The sequence below is a fragment of the Octopus sinensis genome, linkage group LG25 (assembly GCF_006345805.1).
Source record: "Octopus sinensis linkage group LG25, ASM634580v1, whole genome shotgun sequence".
Classification (NCBI taxonomy): domain Eukaryota; kingdom Metazoa; phylum Mollusca; class Cephalopoda; order Octopoda; family Octopodidae; genus Octopus; species Octopus sinensis.
This window is the reverse complement of record NC_043021.1, coordinates 13,915,043-13,929,582: the sequence shown is the minus strand read 5'-3', so window position 1 is coordinate 13,929,582 and position 14,540 is coordinate 13,915,043. Positions and strand designations below refer to the sequence as shown.

Here is a 14,540-nt window from a genome sequence, read left to right as displayed (position 1 = left end):
TTTGTGGTGACTGGATGCTGTGTCAGTGAAAATGTGATGTTGAAAATATTGTAAAATATACACAGTAAAGATGAGATTAACAGCCTTGGAAATTTCAAATATTTTTAATAAACGGTTATATAATGAGTGAATGAGCGAATGAATGAACAAATGAGAAGAGTGTGAAAGAAAAAGATTTGAGTGAGACAACACCGAACAAATATTAAGGAACAAACAAAAAAAGAAAAAAAGTTAGGAACACAGACATGCTGGAAACATGACAAGCCATGGTTAGGATGATATATTTATTTATTTACATAAACAAATGGGAATTTTCTTTGGTATAAGCCATTTTTACTTTCAAGTGTTTTTGCTTTTTTATTCATTTATTTATTTTTTTAATTTTTTTTTTTTTGAGCTTAAAAATTTTGATTTCATAAAACTGAGATGGAATCAGCTTCAAGATTCCATTTCTCTGAAGAAAAGTGGTTGGTAAAAATTAAAAAGTTGAATCTGCTATCTTCAGTTTACAAAAATTATAATGATGGCTAGTTTTGATAGGACCTTATGAAAGAAGTGCCTAAGGACTCCACCCTGCCAAATCCCTCCAAGAAATAGTAGGCAGAAAAGATGGACGGATAGAAACGGAGTCACAGAAATGTTGCTATTATTTTGTCTCAGATCAGATCTGATCAAAGCATACCTTTGATCAAAAGCAGTCTATCTATGAACATCACTGTCATTATTTAGACAAGTGCATCAAGGAACAAGTGTATCCAGTATGTCCTTCGTAATTAAAAGACAGTAAAAAGTGGTTTGATAGATACTCCCTCTCAAGACTCATAAATTAATATCTGTGGAAAAGTAGGAAGATAAGCAAAGTACTTTTGGAAGACACAATAATAACCATCCTTTCTACTATAGGCACAAAACCCGATTTTGTGGGGAGGGGCTAGTCAATTACATCAACCCCAGAGTTCAACTGGTACTTATTTTATTGACTTTGAAAGGATGAAAGACAAAGTTGACCTTGGCAGCATTTGAACCCAGAAAGTAAACACTGATAAAATGCCACTAAGCAACAAAATGCTTAGTGGCATTTTGTCTGACATGATAATGGTTCTACCAGATCACTGCCTTAAGCTTTAATAATAATAATCCTTTCTACTATAGGCACAAGGCCTTAAATTTGGAGGAGGGGAATAGTCGATTACACCGATCCCAGTACTCAGCAGGTACTTAATTTATTGACCCTGAAAGGATGAAGGGCAAAGTTGACCTGGCGGAAATTGAACTCAGAATGTAACAATGGGTGAAATACCGCTAAGCATTTCGTCCGGCATGCTAACGATCCTGCCAGCTTGCCGCCTTAATAATAATAATAATTCTTTCTACTATAGGAAATTTGGGGGAGGAGCTAAGTCCATTACATCAACCCCAACCCTCAACTGGTACTTATTTTATCAAACCTGAAAGGCAAAGTTGACCTCAGTGGAATTTGAACTTACAACATAAAGACAAATGAAATGCTGCTAAGCGTTTTGCCTGATGTGCTAATGACTGCCAGCCCACTGCCTTAAGCTTTAATAATAATAATTTCTAAGTTGAGTACATTTAGGGACATGAGTACAGTATATTGATCTAGGCAACCCCTGAACTTTTAGTGACCTCAAAAGAATGGAAGGATAAGCTGACCCACACCCAAGCTATTGTATGGTGGTGGGGGAGGAATGAAAGCCACCCCAGTACTTAAAAGTCTTTATGAAATCATCTCAGTTTTAAACAAAATAAAAGATGTAAAAGATAATTATTTTTAAAAAATACAAATAATTTCATGAGAAAATTCCAATTGATGATATAATTATATAAATATGTATGTATAGGTGTGAAAGGGTAGATAGCTGCAAGCCAAGGGATTTGAAACCCTGACTAGAAATTGCTGTGAAGTGGTTCAGTCGAGTTAGTAAACTCTGTTGAGGAATATAAAGGAAACAGGAGGCTGAGGACTTAAAAATTTTGGCCAAGAGAAGCATTGATACCCCACAAACAAGGAAAAGAACAACAATTAAAAAAGGAACAACAGCAAGGACATGGGTGGTAATATTACCGTTGCAGTGATGTAGTTGCTACAATGACAGCATGAATTATTCCAGTGTAGCTACTGCAACAGACTACAGCTGCTGCTGCTATAGATTTGGCATCGGCAAACCACCAGACAAATTTGCAAGAGTGCTCCAGCAACAGTTTGAATGAAATCTGACAATGCTAAATTATCTCTGTCCATTTCTGTGTGGATGAGTTATGTACAATATATATGTGTGTATATATATATATATATATATATACACACACACACACACAGACATATACATACCCACACAAACAATACATGTATATGTACACAAACATACAATTATGTATGTATACACACCCCAACACATGCATGTATATACACATATACATACAATAATATATATATAACATATTTAGTTGTGATATATACACACATATATATGTATAATATATTCAATTGTTTTATATATGTATATATGTGTGTGTTTGTGTGTGTATAGGCATACATCTATATGATTTAAAGACAAATGTATGCCAATAAATAAGTGTTAATTATTTCTGTTTATTTAATCACTCAATAATTCAAACCATTTATGAATGAAAAGTAAACATTTCGCTCTTTTCTTAAGGTGATGTAAGTTTAAACACAAACATTTTAATTAGCATAATACAATTAAAGTCGGTACCAATTAAATTACAAAAATGAATGTCACCTAATTTTTCAAGAAAATTTTAGAAAAAAATACTTTAATTTCAACATTGGATCTGTCATGATGAGTAAAAGAAATAAGCCAATCATTAGAGTTGAGGTTAAGTAAGTTTTGAGCCAGAGCTACTCAAATTGGATGCTCAGTAACTGTTAGTCACCATGCTGTGGTCAGCTTTTGTGAAATTGATGGCTATTTGACCACCCTAAGTCAAGGCAGCTGAGAATAATTATTAAAAGTATGGACTTGAAACATTCACTGCATATTGTTGAAGAGAAGGAAAATGACTGCTGTTGTTGTTTTGAGCAGTGTCCAAAAGAAATACTATAATGCAGACTGGTGTTCGAGTAATCAGAAGCTAACAAAAGCATCTGAGTATTGTGCTTAATGTACATTACACCATTAGAAGGTATGATGTTGTGGAATAGTCTTGAGATAAAATCTCCTCATAGACATGTATTAAAAACAACATATATTGTAGTGAGAGAAACATTATAGCCACAGTGACTCATGAGAACAACAGATGCATTGTTTTTAACACAAGTCAATGAAGAGACTTTTATCTTAATTAAACAGCATTATGCCTTTTCAACAGTGCATATACATTTAGTATAATACATAGATGGCAATTTTAATTTAATGCTGTTTCAATTATGTATACAAAGTTTTTCTGTTGCCCAGCAAGCTCCCACAACACCAGCGAATGTTTTCACTATTTCTTATATACTCAAAACATGAATTTTGTTAAGCAGGTGACAATCAGGTGAATTGCATTGACAAACCTCAAGAAGAATAAAAAATGTCTGTCATTCTTGTGAGTCTACAGCAACAATGTTTATCTCACTCTGATATTTACTGTGTTTTTAACACATGTATATGAAAAGATTTTTGCCTCACAATTTTTACAGTCCAAAGACATGAAGGCTTCTAACAATGTGTGTACATTTAGTATGATTTACAAATGAGAAATTTTATGTATTTAAAATATTCTTCAATTAAGTGAAGTGTGATAACTGATACCATAAATAACTGCATTAAGATAATTTTAAATGTTTGAGTTTAAACATTGATCATTTAAAAGGGTAAAAAAAAAGCCATGGTTTGAATCATAACTGATTAAATATATGAAAATAATTAACATCTAATCACTAGTAAGCTTTACTTTATCTTGTCTTTAAATTAAATGATACAACTATATATATATTATGTATGTATATATATACACAGTTATCTAAAACTCCATAAGTTGGAATAAACAGACACTCATACACTGGTTAATTGAGTGGGTATATTATTATTATTAATAGACTCCACTATTGTATTTTCATATCAGACACTTTATCAATCGGTTTCATTCTGGGAGTTAAGATAATTCCAGCAATCATCAGAAAAGACACACACCATATTATTCCTCTCAAGCTTATTTATAAAATACTACATTGTATATATATATATTCAATTGATGAGTGCTGAGGATCAAAAGTCCTCATGTGTTCTCTCTGACCAGCTGGTGTGATGGTATTGAAGTGATTAGCTGAAATACTTGAGCACATTCTTAGGACATTCTAAACCTATCAACATTTTTGCTGTATCTCAAAGAATCTGTTTATTTATTATTTTTTTTGTTCTCTCTCAGTGACAAGAAGTAGCATTTGAACTCAGAATGCACAAAGTCAAAGCAAGCATCACAAGACTTTTCATGCAACATTTTAACATTCTACCTGTCCACACTCCTGAACTTGTAGTTTATTTATCAAGCTTCAAAGGCATGATTTGAACTCAGGCTGCAGAGAGCTAGAACAACACATGACATTCTAACCAATGTTCTCATGACTCTGCCAATTTGACACCCCAGATCAGGGCAAAGCACAAAGAGGACTGCCAACTTTTGAGATAGTAAACACATACACACACATATGTATGCATGCATATATATATATATATATCTAGAATCTACTATAAGCCATTGTCTGACAGAGACAAGTAAATAAACTGATTAAATGCTGGAATGTTGAGAGACCGAGAGAGAGAGAGCAAGCAGTCTGTTAATATAAGTTGGAGTTAAATCTGAAAAGAACTTTAAAAATAAAAAAAGAGAGAAGGGAAATGAGATTTGTTCTTGCTAGAACTTTTGATTCATTCAATACACAATCAGCCTGAAGATCTGAAGGTACCGATTCCTGTAGAAATTGATAAGTATGGAATTTTGGGTAAAAGTTAAAATAAAGAGCATAGCATCACTGGTAAGAGAGCATAACTAAGTCATAAGTACTATGCTTTTGCTAACTGTTGTTGATGCCTATGTAGTCATGAACAAAGATAGATGTCCTCTTGGACTCTACCACTTTTGTCCCAGAAGAACATTGTGGATTTGATTGTTAGAAAGAGAGGAGAGGACAAGGAAGAGAAGTGGGGAGAGAGAAATAGGGAGAGAGATAGAGAGGAAAAAGACAAGAGAGGGAAAGGAAAAAGAAAGAGGGAGGGAGATAGAAGAAAAATATAGGGAGAGAAGGGGAACAGATAAATAAAGAGAGAGAGAGAGAATGAAGTGCACCAGTACTCAGCTGGTACTTAATTTCAGCTGAGTACACCAGAGCAAAATGAAATAGAGAGCCTTGCTCAAAGATAGAATCAAACCCATAATGTTCTGCTCATGACCAGTTGGCCATGTATGTTAACCAAGTGATAGTCATTCAGTAGTGGTGGTCATTATACCATAACAGTCTTCAGAAATCTCAACTTCACCCACATCATTCCATTAACAGGCCAGATACAGTTAATGACTTGCAGTAATAAAAGAGATTCCAACCAAGACCATTCCAACTTTGTTGCAGACAATTTGCATCTAGGATTTCATTATTTTGTCTCTTTCTATTCTTGAAGATGATAGGGCATGATTTGAGGGAGATTTGACTGTTGTATCTAGTAGGCTGAGTGACTACATAGAGACTAGTAGTAGTAGTTCCATATTTCTAGTGTTGATGTTGGTGGTGTGGTGGCAATTCATTTGTTGTTATCTCAGCCCTAGATTAGTAGATTTATGATTAAAGATATTAAGGGTGTAATTACATCTTTTATCTTTAACTTGTTTCAGTCATGCAGGGCCACCGCCTATGAAAGGTTCAAGGAACAAATCAAATCTTGTACTTATTTTATGGGTCTGGCACTTATTCTATCATCCCTTTTAATGAACTGCTAAGTCATGAGGACATACACAAACCAACACCAGTTGTGAAGCTGTAGGTAGCATGCACACAATGGGCTTTTACACAGTTTCTATCAACTAAACTCATTCCCAAAACATTGGTTGGCATGCTGGATCACGTTGCTGTACAGTGAGACTGAACCCCAAACCACATGGTTGTAAAGCAAGCTCCTTGACCACATAGCCATACATGTGCCTAACACAATTAAGACTCTTTTAAAATTCCTAGCAGATATTGAACCCTCCACCTTTATGTATGTTATTGCGTACAAACACTTTTATTCACATGGCTACCAAGACAGCCTTTTATTCAATTGTTGTATTTAGAATGACATTAACTTTTTTTGTCCTGAATAAGATTCTAAACTTCATCTGGTAGTGCGGTCCTGGTTCAGAAATCCCAGGGTTTTGGGGAGTGTGGAAACACTTCTTAGTCACTAGTGTTCCAAGGCCTACTCTGATCTGGTGTAGAAATACCTGTCAGGATCCCAGCTGTGGGTTAATTTGCATGTTATGGGACAAACTCTTAAGTACAAACTTTTACTGCCTTATGAGTGCCTTGAGAAGGGAAAAGGCTAAGGAAGTTAACCTCAACAGCAAACCAAGAAGTAGAGGTCCTCATGCAGTCCAGTGCCCTCTTTGTCACCCTTCTGGCAACTCCAGCCCTACAAGGTAATTCATCAGAGGAAAAGCCACTTCAAAGTAAAACCTACAGCTTGCTGATCACCACAGCCATCTTAATCTGCTGAGCCACTCTGGCCAAACCTCCAATGATCAAATTGTGTGGACTAACTCTTTCTTTAAAATTACTAAGCAAAGACATTAAGAAAAGTCATGCAGTGTCAAAGATTGGTTTATATAACCACTTAAAGACACCCTGCCCACCCTAATGATCTTCAGACATGTAGAAACTGCCAACATCATCAACTTTTCTTTTAAGCTAATAGAGTGTGGTTTGAGAGTGATTCATTTGAATCCCTTTTTGAGCAAGTTGGCAAACACATAAATGGGCTTTCATTAGCTCATGCATTTATTGTCATTTGTTGCTGTTTAGCCCCTCATCAGCCCTGATCCAGAAGACCTACAATTCAGAGATGCAACAGCCATGAACATCCTATCTTATATTTTACACAATGCATCCTGGGCAGCATAATATAATACGTATCTCTCCCTCTCTCTCTCTCTCTCTCTCTCTCTCTTAATGACAGACAGGTGAGATTTGAGGGAGTTTTGAGAGAGATTTGGTTACAATTTCTTGCCAACTATGGAAAGACAAATCTTGTGTCTAGGGAGGGTCATTATGTCAATAAAAATTAAACACATGCACTGGTTCAGTAACACTTCTTTATTTTACCAACTAACTGTTCAATGGTTTGTTTAGTGTGTTGACTGAACAATCAATCTGTCAGAGTCCTTTCGTCATTATTTGTGACCTCATCAATAACCTTGAAGAGTGAGGGCATGTCATTAATGAGGTTGCAAATAGCAATGAAAGGACTCTGACTGAGAAAACTAACAACTGATTGGCTGTTCAATCAACACATTAAAAGAAAAAAAAACATTGAATAGTTAGTTGGTAAAATAAAGAAGTGGTACTGAACCAGTGCATGTGTCTAATCTTTACTGGCATAACGACCCTCCCTAGTTACCAGAAGATTTGTTTCAACATACAAATTCACTTTGAGAATCTTACAAACTGAATACAAAAATATGCAGAAACACCCTGACTCCTTTGGGAGGAATTTATCAAAAGCTCAAAATTCATCAGACCTAACAGTTTCAACAGGAATTGGTATTGACCACTGTGAAAGTCCGATTTCTTTAACATGGTCAAAGAATTTAAAAAGTAAAAAACAAAATATAAAAAACTCAAGAATCTCAGTATGATGAGAAGAGAACAATAACAAGGTAAGGATTAACAGGAAACTGACTCGATTAGAGATTCATCATAAACAAGAAAGGATTAGAGGGATTAAGGTAAACAAACATCGCAGTTATTTCGGAATTAATAGTTAAAACAGGTGACATGGACAAAGATATACAAGATACAGAATGATACATATTTGAAAGGAAAATATCAGCTCACATCAGGAAAGATTCAAGAGGACGATTAATTATTAAAGATGAGGATTAAAGACAAGGATAAAAGCTGAAGATTAAAGATGAGATTTAAAGGTGATGATTAATGAAGATAATTAAAGATGTGGATAAACGATGAAGATTAAATAAGAGGATTAAAGCTGAAGATTAACAACAAAGTTATTTAAAAATGAGGGTAAAAGTCAAAGATTAAACATGGATTAAAGATAATGTTTAAGCATGATGATTAATGACGAATAAGGTTGAAGATTAAAGATGATGTTTCACAAAGAAGTATAAATATGATGATTAACACTTGAGGATTAAAGATGAAGATTAATGCTTTTTTGGAATGAAGAAGCAAAATACAACAGACAGAAATAAGAGAAAGGGGACAAGACAAAAAGATCTATGTTACCTAATATTTAAAACATTAAAAGATAGAATTTTCTAGAAGTTGACTTTCTGAAGTAAAAAAAACAGAAGAGCAAGAATGGAAACTTAACACGTTTGTTTAAGAGCATAATAGTAATAAATATAATAATCTTTCAAAATTGGGAAAACATATTATATATATGTGATATATAATATATTGTAGATATATATATATATTACAAAATGAGCAGTAGAAAGTTTTCTAAGTATAGAAAGAAGAGACAAGATAGTCTGAAAGAAGGAAAAAAAACCAAAAAGGTGAGCTTACCTGTCTGGCTTTACTTTGGTATTTCACAGCTTTCCTTGTATCCATTTTTGCTGTTTCTATATAGTCAACTGCTGCTTCAACATTATATTCTATTCGATCAATCATCTCACCCTGAGGTTACAGAAAAGGTAAGAAAAGAAGGAATGAAATATTAGTGGTGGTGGTCGTGTTGGGGTGTTTTTGTTTGTGTGAGGCATTCTGTCTTAGAGAGGTGTTCTGTATGAGTGAGGCATTGTGTTGGAGCAGGACACTGCACTTGAGTGAAGCAATCTGTTTGAGTGAGGTATTTTGTTTACAATCCGAGTCCATTTTAAACTCTTTTCCAAATTCTGAGAGACATCTGAATGGGTGTGTATGTGTCTGTTTATGCATCTGTACAAGTGGGAGCATGCATGTATACATATATATATGTGAGCATGTATGAGAAAAAAAACATCTTTGCCTGTTGTTTCTAAAGTTCTCAGACCACAAAATATATTTCTTGCACACACATACTCTCTCGCACTATCTGTTTATGTTAATGAGGATTATAATTGTCCTCAAATTATATATATATATATATATAGGCTCGAAACGTAAAAGACTTTTTTCTGTTCCAGAGCATTATGCATCTGTTTGTTTTGTACACCACCTGTCTTCGTCATTTGTTTTTTTCATAAACTCTCCCTATATATATATATATGAAGGCATGCTGGTAAAACATTGCTCCTCTAAATGGAAACTTAACATGCTATTGTGGTTTTGTGGCACAAAGCAAAGCATCCTTGCCATTCACTCAAGAGAGCACATAGTAAATGATCCAAAAACAATAGAGCAAGCCAAGTCTTGAACTTGTTCTCCTTGCCAAAAAATTGCAAGGCACCAGCAGGTCTTAAGAGACACATTCATGTCCATAGTACATGACTGAACCCCTATTTGTTGTTCATGAGAGATATCCATCATATATGTATGTATGCATGAACTGCTCTCCATGGCTCTCAACCAATAAACTCTATTTACCAGCATACAAGCCAGCATAGTATTTAGTGTAAACATAGTACAAACATTCAAGCATCAATACCATCTTTCCAAATCCTGCTGCATTTCACAGGGATTTTTTGGTCCTCCAAAGTCGTCTTAGTGTATAATTCAGCTTACCTGTTTTATGAAGGGGTTGTAAATTTTGGCCAGTAAAATCTGACTTGTATGCTGGAAAATATGGTAGCCAACCCCAATAAGCAAAAACTGCTAATATGCACACACACACACACACAAATATATATATATATATATATATATAAAAACTTCCCTACCTGGCTCTCTACTAACATAGCCATGTCCATAAACATGTCGTGTAGTTCCCTTATACTATTTTCTAATTTGATAATATCCTCATGTCGGGCCTCAATATCTGCTAATGTCTGCCTAGCTTGTTGGGTCTCCATTATTATCTGAAAGAGAGAAACAAAAAGAAACAGAAATTAAGCAAGGATTACAAGAAACCATCAAACAACAAAGTTATTTTACTAAATTCTTCATTGCATTCAAAATGGATTGAAACTGAAGAAATGCTACGAAGCATTTTGTCCAGTGCACTAATAACTCTTTCTAAGCATTTAATAATAATAATAATTTCATTTATTTGCCACGAAGGTGAAAGATTAGGTGCGGCAATACAGCAACAGACATAAAGTTTGGGGGTTTACATATAATAATGAAATGATAAATAAAAAAAAATTTTTAATTAAAATAAAAAAATAAAAAATCCTTTCTAAGCATATAATAATAATAGTAATAATAATCCTTTCTAAGCAGTGGCTCTCATGGCTTTTGATGTTAACTGGTTGGAAGTGTTATCATGTACATTGTTTTGTCTTGGTATAAAAGATGGGCTACAGCAAATATTCTGCTCAATACCACAGATTTGCTTGTCAGTTGTTTGACCGTAACCAGTTGAGCATGTCCCTTAGTGGCTGACGATATGTGCATCTCTGATCACGAGCAGAAGTAGTGGGGGAGCATCATAGCCATGTGTTGAGAAGGATTCTTTGGGCTTTAAATAATTCACTTCTGGAAATGGGTGTTTCGTTTATCATCCTCAAACAAACCTCTTCAGGGACCTTTTGAACGTGATGGGCTACTTGACCTGAAGAAAATTCTAACTGGGCCCCCACCTGCAAGGTCATGCACTGATTATCTTGATATGAGATCACCATGTCATGCACATATGATTGTGATGCATGTGCCTGGTGTACCCTTATCAGACGGGTAGTCATGATGGGTATACTGGGCTTCGTATATTTTACCCCAGTGTCACTTTGATGGTATGCACTGCTCTCTCACTCAATAATAATAATAATAATAACCCTTTCAAAGTTGACCTTGGCAGCATTTGATAATAATAATGATGATATTGTAGAGGGAACATGTGAAAGGAGTAGACCCAGGAAGATGTGGGACAAAGTGGTGAGAAAGGAGCTATGGATTCTGCCAGATCATCATTTTAGCAAACATAATAATAATAATCCTTTCTACTAATGGCACAAGGCCTGAAATTTGGTGGGAGTAGACCAGTTGATTATATCGACCCCCAGTGTTTCACTGGTATTTAATTTATCAACTCCTAAAGGAAAAAAAAGGCAAAGTCGACCTCAGCAGAATTTGAACTCAGAATGTAAAGAAAGATGAAATGCTACTGAGCATTGTGCCCAGCGTGCTAATGATTCTGCCAGGAATAACAATAAATACATACCCCTTGTGTGAAAATGGCTGGATTCCCAGATTCTAACATGTCTTCTAGTTCTTCATTAGTTGTAGTACGGCCAGCTGCAAGAACAGAACAAGAATTAGGAAATGTCCATAACAAAACAAAGATATCATATATATATATATATATATATATACATACATACATACATAAAAGCATATATAGGGAGATAGACACATGCAAATATATAAACATATGTGTCTGTATGTATATGTGCTTATGCATACATACCTATAATTCATATATGAGGGTGAAAAAAAGCAAGTTTTCTAAGAAGAACCAATAATTGATCAATATAATTGAGTGTATATGTATGAGTATATATGTATGCGTGTGTGTGTGTGTGTTGGGTTGTGACTGGTGAGTTTTGAAACTAAATCTAGATGTCAAGCAACAGGTAATACTTACAATACAGAAACTGTAAAGATAAAACATGTAGTCATACAACAATGACAACATCAGCAATATATGAAGATAGATGTGTGTATGTGTGTGTGTGTGTGATCAGGGACCAAGGTTTGAGGTGGAGGAGAAGAGAATAGGAAGATGGTTGAGGGAGGAGGACGAAACTTTGTGAGGATTTGCTCGTTTCAGTCATTTGACTGTGGCCATGCTGGAGCACCACCTTTAGTGAAGCAAATCGACCCCAGGACTTATTCTTTGTAAGCCTAGTACTTATTCTATCGGTCTCTTTTGCTGAACCGCTAAATTACGGGGACGTAAACACACCAGCATCGGTTGTTAAGCAATGTACATATATATGACAGGCTTCTTTCAGTTTCCGTCTGCCAAGTCCATTCACAAGGCTTTGGTTGGCCCGAGTCTATAGTAGAAGACACTTGCCCAAGGTGCCATGCAGTGGGACTGAACCCGGAACCATGTGGTTGGTAAGCAAGCCACTTACCACACAGCCACTCCTGTGACATATTCACGATTCTGCTAGCCAACAACAATAATAAAATATGTTGTTTCTTGATTGACTCCAGTGAAGTAATCAGACAATAAGCCTTGGTTATTAACACTGACATGTAAGCCAGTTGTTGAGCTAAGGCAGGCCTGGCCAACTCGAAATATATTGTGGACCACTTTAATCACAGAAAGTTTTTTGAGGGCCACTTGTATACTAACAGAACTGAAAGCATTTTGCTTTCTCATGCTGTTATTACAATAATGAATGAACCATCGTTGATTCAACATGAAATATCATTGCAAAAAACAGTAGTATTTTGGTTTTATATTTTTCATCACAATCTTTAATTTTTGACAAAATTTTTTAAATGTTTGTTTAAATAAACGCATTTCAAGAAAGTATCAAGTGGGCTGCAAGATAAAAGTCTGCAGGCCACAGGCCTCAGGTTGGCCAGTCCTTACTCATCCCTTAAGGGAATAAGACTACCTTAGTGAAAATACATAGTTAAGTGGTTGCAGTATTCAGCTCATGATTGTGTCATGTTGAATCTCTCTGAGAACTACATTAAGGGTATGCGTGTCTTCAGAGTGTTCAGTCCTTTGCACATTAATTTGAAGAATAGACTGTTCTGTTGATTACATCAATTGAAACCATAGTCATCAGAACAAACGGAGTGCCTGTTTAAGACTATATCAGCCAATGTAACTTTCTTCTATCTTTAAACAGAGCAGGGTGTTATTTTGAGGGAGATTCAGCTGATATTTCTATTAAAACATTTTAATCAACAACATATAGGGTGTAGAGTGGCAGGTCACTGTATCTTGTGGCACACAAGTCAACATAGTATATAGTGTTCACATGTAGTGTAAACATTCAAACATCATGGTTATCTTGCCAAATTCTGCTGCCTTTCACATGGAATTTTTGGTCCTCCAAAGCCGTTTTAGTGTAGAAGTCAACCTACCATTTTTGGTTATAAATTTTGGTCTGAATAATTTGAGTTTTATGCTGAAAAATACAATATGCTTTCTTCACTGTACTACCTATCAATTCACAATCCTGATTGCTTATCTGTCTTGACAGTGACTACAGCAGAGGGAGACCATGAGACTGCTGCTAATACTGTGGTGAGATTGGTAACAGAACATTCAACAAAATACCTTGTGGTATTTATTCTTGGGGTTCTTGCACTTTGAGTTCAATTTCCACCCAACATAAACTTCATTTGTCCTTCTGGGGTTGATAAATAAGTGTGTAGGGTGATGAACTGGAGTAAATGGCAGAATATTGGTCAGAGTGTCTTGTAATATTTGTTGAGGCTCTTTATGTTCTTAGGTAAAATCTTACAATGACCTATTTGGATCGTAGGGTTTAATCACCTGCTCACCCCCAAACACATTGGGTTCCTTCAGTGGAGTGCACTCTGTTGTAAGCATTTGATGGTCCAGGTCTCCAGTTTGGGAGATACCTACCTTCCTTCCCACTAGTTTCAGAGACCCTAAAAGGGTCATCAGCATCACACTCCTTCCTCACTAAATAGTAACAGAAGTCTTTGGAATGGAAGTCCCAGGGCTTTGAGGAATGTAGAATCACCTCTTAACCCCTACTGTTCCCAGGTCAACTCTGAGCTGGAGTAGTAGTGCCCATTAGGGTCCCAGTTATAGGTTAACTAGCATGTGTATCTCCTGCTTCAAACCCAGGATACATCTGCTCCAATAATCAACAGTGACTTGGTCAGCAAATTTTCTGTGACAGCATGATGAGCTGCCATGGAACACACAATACCAAAGTGTGTATTCATGTGACTGGAGGCCACACAGGAGCTTGTAATCACCCTGAAACCCCAAACATGAACCTTACACCTCAACAACGAATGACTACGGCTATGGTGTCCACGTTGTCCAATGCACTTGATCTCCCACTGTAGCATTTGTCAAGTTTGTAAGCTGGATTTTTGGGGTGCGGGCAGAAGCATTACTTTGCCTGCTGGAACGTTAGGGCCAGCCACTGGATATGTTTATCATTCAGGAGGGATGTGGTGTACTCCTTGGTTGCAGCTGACTCAACCAACCCAGAGTGAATACCACCACAAGTACAAGCAAGATAGGATGTTAAGAAGAGTTCAGCCTGAGGAATAT

General features: G+C 35.8%; 1 protein-coding gene across 3 annotated transcripts in view; it reads right to left on the bottom strand.

Moving 5' to 3' along the window:
* LOC115224208 (syntaxin) overlaps positions 1–14,540 on the bottom strand; it is a 302,859-nt gene that overhangs the window by 23,458 nt on the left and 264,861 nt on the right. For all 3 annotated transcript variants that reach the window (XM_029794984.2, XM_029794983.2, XM_029794985.2), the window contains exons 7-9: positions 11,478–11,551; positions 10,039–10,176; positions 8,747–8,857 (exon numbers count right to left, since the gene is read on the bottom strand). In XM_029794984.2, coding sequence (XP_029650844.1) covers positions 8,747–8,857; positions 10,039–10,176; positions 11,478–11,551 — 323 coding nt within the window. The remainder of the gene's footprint in view (positions 1–8,746; positions 8,858–10,038; positions 10,177–11,477; positions 11,552–14,540) is intronic.